General features: G+C 37.4%; 1 protein-coding gene across 1 annotated transcript in view; it reads right to left on the bottom strand.

Moving 5' to 3' along the window:
• Pik3c2g (phosphatidylinositol-4-phosphate 3-kinase catalytic subunit type 2 gamma) overlaps positions 1–6,104 on the bottom strand; it is a 379,694-nt gene that overhangs the window by 96,354 nt on the left and 277,236 nt on the right. Inside the window, exon 29 of the mRNA XM_004626203.2 lies at positions 5,979–6,104. This exon is cut by the window's right edge and continues 3 nt beyond it. Within this exon, the coding sequence (XP_004626260.1) occupies positions 5,979–6,104 (126 nt within the window). The remainder of the gene's footprint in view (positions 1–5,978) is intronic.

Below are 6,104 nucleotides of genomic sequence, written 5' to 3'. Positions count from 1 at the left end.
GAATAAGATGATAAATACTTCATGCTCTGGAATAGACACTCTTAAAATGTAAGTTAATTATGATTGTGAAATTGTAATTGATCTGATGGAGTTCAAATTAGAAAGAAAAAGTTTTGAAACTGTGCTCTTTTTCCCGCTCCCCACCCACGCTGATGGGGCAACATGCTTGAAGGTATATCAGAGACTAGGCTGTCTGCCATATGATCCAAGAAAGAAATCCAGAAAGGATTTCTGGAGAGTGGAGAGACATGGGATTGAGAATCCAGAGACAGGAAAGAAAAGGCACAAACAGGAGCTGTAGCAAGGAATTCCTAAAGGCAAGGAATAGCTCTTCAAGTGTTTAATTTCAATGTCATTGTTGGTATATAGGAAGAATGAATTAAAGAGGGTCCAATGAAGAGATGGGACTAGAAATTAGTTTATGAGTCCAAGTATTATAGGATTTAAGTTATATGCAGGAAGTAGAGGTGAGACAACTGATTGATTATACACATTGAGGAACATGAAAGGCATCCAAAGCACACAGCTATAAATATAGATGTGGCAGCTGTTAGCATATAGACGGTGTGTGAAACCAAGAACCTGGGTCAGCTGGTCCTGCAGGCCTGTCAACCTTTCTCATAGATAATCCAGTGGCATCTCAGTTTCACAGTATCTAAATCTGAACTCATTCTCTTTGATAAACCTATCCTCTTTTTTTGTGTGTGTGTTTTATATCTCAGTTAACAAGAGATTCTTGTTTTCTTTGATTCCCTTTTTCCTCATTTCTGTTGTCAATCACTTAATTCTACAAAACCACTCAGCAGATCCTTGTTAATTTACTTTTCTGTATTGCAACTACCTCTGGCCTAGTTTGGGTCTTTAGTCTTCATTTGCCTAGATTTTCTGAATAAATTATTTTCTCTAATCTCTAACTCTTTAATATGATTACCTGTGGATTATTTGTCTACAATTATGATGATACTCTCGCCACTGTGAGCAAACACATTTGATCCTCATTCTGGTCAGAAATGTAATTTGTTACTTCAACTGTATCTTCAATAGAGGTTTCCATCAGATTCAACACACTGGGTGCCCTTTGTTACCTCCATATCCAACACATGAATGGCCATGAAATGTTCTTCAAGCCCCATTCATTCTTACACTTTTCTCCCAGCCAGAAACACCTTTCCTCTCCTTTCTGTTCTACTGAAAAAATATTGAGCCTCATCTTAAAATGTCTTTCCTTCGAGGTATTACTGATACTTGGGATGAGATTTAATTGCTGCTTTTACTATACAGCAATCATATTTTCATTTTACCTCTTTCACTGTACTGTTTTTTAGCATATACTAAGTTTTGCTCAAATTTTCCATGTGAGATTTATCACAGATTTAAGACCAGGACTTGATTAATTGGTTTCTTAACTGGTTCTTTGAGAACAATGAACTATTTAATTCTGTGTTGAACTATCTATGTGACTTAGCACACTGATTTGTAAATAGTTGGAACTTAATGAATGTCTGGAATTATGAATTCCTGGATAAATGAGTATATGAATGAAGGAAAAAAGTAACTGACACTAATGAATTGTGAAAACCCTACGACTACCAAATTCAATATGGATTCCAAATGTAACAGAATCAACCACACAGGGACACATTCCCAACTCAAATTAGAATGTAGGTTAAGTTTTATCTTATCATCTCTGTACTTAAGAGTTTCTGGAAATATCTTTGTTTTTTATTGAGTCCAATTTCCTTTTTGTCACACAAATAGCACCCATTTCCTAAAAGTAGGTTGCTTCTCTAGTGTCTGCATTGCCTGTGGTTTCCCTGGATACCCGGAATTCACAATTTCTTGGTCAGGACTTTGTCAAGTATTTTTTATGGGAGGAATACACCATCAATAAATGTGTTAGGATGGGCTCATAGCTTGGCCTCACTTAACTGGGCTTTCTCTGACTCCTAGCAAGCTGCAAGTCAAATGCCTCCCTGTCTAGTTTAGATCATGTGGGTCACCACTGGAGCTGGGGCAGTGGGGAAGGAAGTAGAAGCTGCAACATCTAGGTAATGAACAGAAACAGCTAATGAGTAGGTCAACCCTTTCTTCAAAGGACAGGATGATTTTTACAGTTTCTTCTTGTGCTATCCTCCACCCACTAAGTCCAGATCTGTTTAAATAGTTCTGCTTAGGGGAGGAGGCACTCTTCCTTACCACAAAGACAAGCTACAGAGCTTCCTCTGGGAAATAGCTGATACAATAATGGGTGTGATAAACATTTTAAACTGACTAAATAGTCCTTGTGTTCTTTGGGAGTGTTCTATGATGGTTGATACGGCTTTTTTAATGAGAGAAAAGCTTATCAAATGTAGGCTTTTATGTTAGTGAATCAGCTATCAAAACTCTGGGGTCTTCTACAGATGTTGCTTTTAAGCAGGATGGGAATTTCATAGATTATTTTTTTTCCTGCTTTTCCCGGGGGGGGGGGGGCACTGTAGCTGTCTGGAAACATGCTGCTCTTTGCCGAGGACAAGCTATTAACTTCATAGTAAACCCACCAAATGCCTTTGGCTCATAATCTTGGGCACTGAGCATCCCTAGAAGATAGAATTTATGACCTGTGTCAAGCATTTCTCAAGGCATAACTAGGTTATGGTGTGGTAGGCTGAATTATTTTTAAAGAATATAACAAAGCAAGAGTCAATTTGAGGGAGAACTGAAGGAAAGAGAGAGTATAGACATGAGTAGAAATTTTTTTTGCACATTTAAACTTTACTTTTATTTTATATTAAAAAGATTTCCATAGAATATATGGTCCTGATCCAGGGAGATAGTTCAGTAGAATAAGTGCTTGCCTGGCAAGCGCAGGGTTCCTGAGTTCATTCCCTGGTACCACAAAAAAAAAAAGAAGAAGAAGAAGAAGAAGAAGAAGAAGAAGAAGAAGAAGAAGAAGAAGAAGAAGTAGAAGTAGAGTATATGGTCCTGCAACCTTCACCAAATGCTTTATCTACAGAGTCCAACAAGATATATACTTGAGTAAATGGAGAGGATTGAGATATAAATAGACAGAAGCTAAAGTAATAACACAGTGCTATTTTACACACATTCATCCAAGGTTAACTATTTCACATGGCTTCTAGTGTCTCCTGCAATTTTGTTGAAAGTCTAAATCTAAATTATACACTTAAGCTGAATTACTGACATCCACTGCCATATTTTTCCTTTTGCCTAGAAATCAGGACTTGATTTAATTAGAATATGGATCATTCTTGATATATTATACACCAGAAACTTTCAGCAGCTGTTTTTAATATTATTTATGAGAAATTATTGTGATACTTGTGATTAAAGCCTCATACATCTGTGTCTTCTAAATGAAATGACATTATACAAATGAATGACTGTGTGGCTTAATAACTCATGCACTGTATCTTTTTAAAGGTATGTAGCAAAGTTTATTAAACAAGAGAGAAAGTCCACTAATAGTTTCTGAATCCTTTTTTTGGGAGTTCTCTTTTCATATTATTCTAACATGCCCACCTGGCAAGCAGCATAATTTCAGTGTCACCTGAGCAACAGCTTAAACCATACTTGTTTTCCTGCTTTCGATTTATTTTTGAGATATCGTCTTGGTTGAAGATATTTTATAATTTGGAACTGCTCCTTTCATGCCGCTATTTATAGCATTTATAGGCCTTTAGAAATACTTCATACCTCACTTGTGTGCATAATTTTATCTTCCTTACTAAATTGAAACTTTTAGAGCTCTGGGCCTTATCTGTCACTGTGTCCTTCATACCTTCTGGCACATAGTAAGCACGCATGAACTGTGGATCCATGAAGCAGGTCTTGTTGGAGATTCAACATTATCAGTGTTAGGTACAAACATATGTCAGCACTAGAATTGATTTTACCTGAATGTTTGTTATACATATGAATGGAGTCGTGTTCATGGACTTAGTCTTTAGGTTGCAGCTTGTTACAAGCCTTAAGCCAGCCCGTAAATTAAATGTGATACATTGGGAATAGGAGCAGAATTCAGATCTACCAATAGAAATATTGACCATCATTGCAAGACAGCCTGAGCAGTCTGGAGATGGTTAGGACCCTACATGTTCCCTTTTCCTAAGCTAATCCCATCCTTTCTTTTTTGCATAAATACCATGTCTGCAATATTTTTAAAAGTCCTTGTTTTTTCAAAGCAGAATGGAGAGTTGATACATTATTTGAAAGTTTAAAAAGAATCCAAATCACATCTACTTGTAACAATGTCGACATTGATTCTGCACTACCAAGTGGAGTATTTTTGTTGTGACAGAAATTTTTATACCTGTGCTGCCCACTATGATGTTGTTATGGTTTGTGTCTAGTTGTCCCCCCAAAGCCTCATGCAGTCATGGGGTGAGGACTTCTAGAGTTTGTGTTAACTAATGATCCACTGGGATTATGTGTGATCCAAGGCTGGGATTATGGGTTTTAGTACTGCTGGGATTACCAAGAGGTGGGTAAGTACTGGGAAGTACCCATAGGTGTGAGTACTTCCCCTACCCTGGGGCAGGTAATTAGCATTACAATGTAAGGTGGGAAGAGAAGCTAGCTGCTTGAGCTGCTGCTGCCCCTCCCTTGCACTCTTGCTCTTTGCCACCGCCATGAAAGATTGCTTTCTGCTCTGTGCTGCTCTGCGTTGGACCCAGCTGAGTATGGACTGAAACCTCCAGTAACTGTGAGCTAAATAAACCTTTTTTTCCTTCATTTTGAGTGTCGGGTATTTGTCCCAGCAACGAGAGAAAAGTAACTAAGACAGATGTCATTAGCTACATGCTCCCATTAAGCCCTGGAAGAGTGGAAACGTACACTGACAAACATCTACTATAATATTAATTAATTTAAACCTGCTATGTGGCAGGTTCTGTTCTAAGGATTTAAATATTATAAGGAAGGTACCAAGTGCATTACATTATATCAATGTGAGCTAAGATAGAATGAACTTCCATCAGTAATGATAAAGCACCTAGCACAGTGCCTGATCTATGCAAAACATTAATTATTAGATCCTTTATTCATCAACTCTACAAGTAGGAATTGGTTTAGCTGGTAGGAAAAGGTTTTTTAGGGTTAAGTAACATCTCCTTAGGAATGTAACTAGTAAAATGCCAAGCTAGGACTCAAACAATCAAAGATTCAACCACTAAGGCTGTGACTGCTATAAAAATATGAAGCAAAATTATTGTAATCTGAAAGCTCCAATCTCTTCATTAAGGAGCCACTGGTATGTTGTCTTCTATACTGCAGGAATTACTGGCACAAGCACACGTGTGCAGAGAAATTACAACACTCTTCTCTCAGCAAACACTTCTATCAGATTCTACCTCTGTCCTCCTGTATGTCTATTCTTCTCTTTGCGCTAAACAATGAGATACAACACCAAACTTCACTTACTGGTCCACTGAATATATAGGGTCAAATCTCAATAGACACAATGTATACCACTCACTGTATACTTTCTGATTTAATTGCTAGCATCACCTGACATTTCTGACTCTCAGTCTCTTGACCTGCAAAATAAGCAAGTGGTCAAAAGACAGGATCAAGACAAAGATTAAGACAGCAACAGTCCTTGTTGGGTTTACATCACTGGGATCACCATAAATGTGTGAGACAGTATATTTAAGGCCCTTTAAACACTCCTAATGTGCAAAACAGCTAATGGCATTATATTTTAAAGTATTGTCCTTGGACTTCTTTCAAGACACACTGCGATAACCTTTGAATGCATTGATGTTGTGAACAGAAATTCTTGAGACAGTAACTATAAACTACATGCTAAATTTTCAAGAAGTGTTTTTGTAAGCTGTACCTAGGTCCTCTTAATTTCTTCATTTCTTTCTGTTTTGAATAGCTCTTTGGGGATCTCCAAGTCATTAGCCTAAAATAGACTACTGAAAAAGAGACATAAATGAAGCTTATTAATTCTGTTATTTCCCCAAGGGACTTACCATTTCTAGAAGGTTTAAGAGCAGGCGGCTGTGCTTTCTGACAATATTATATGCTCTACAGCAAAGCTCCACAAAATCTTGAAAATGTTGTGGGTTTTTTCCACCTTCTGTAATAAAGTACTCCAT

Source organism: Octodon degus, unplaced genomic scaffold (genome assembly GCF_000260255.1).
Source record: "Octodon degus isolate 3935 unplaced genomic scaffold, OctDeg1.0 scaffold00012, whole genome shotgun sequence".
Lineage (NCBI taxonomy): Eukaryota > Metazoa > Chordata > Mammalia > Rodentia > Octodontidae > Octodon > Octodon degus.
Note: the sequence above shows the minus strand (reverse complement) of the source record. Positions and strands in the feature narration are given on the sequence as shown.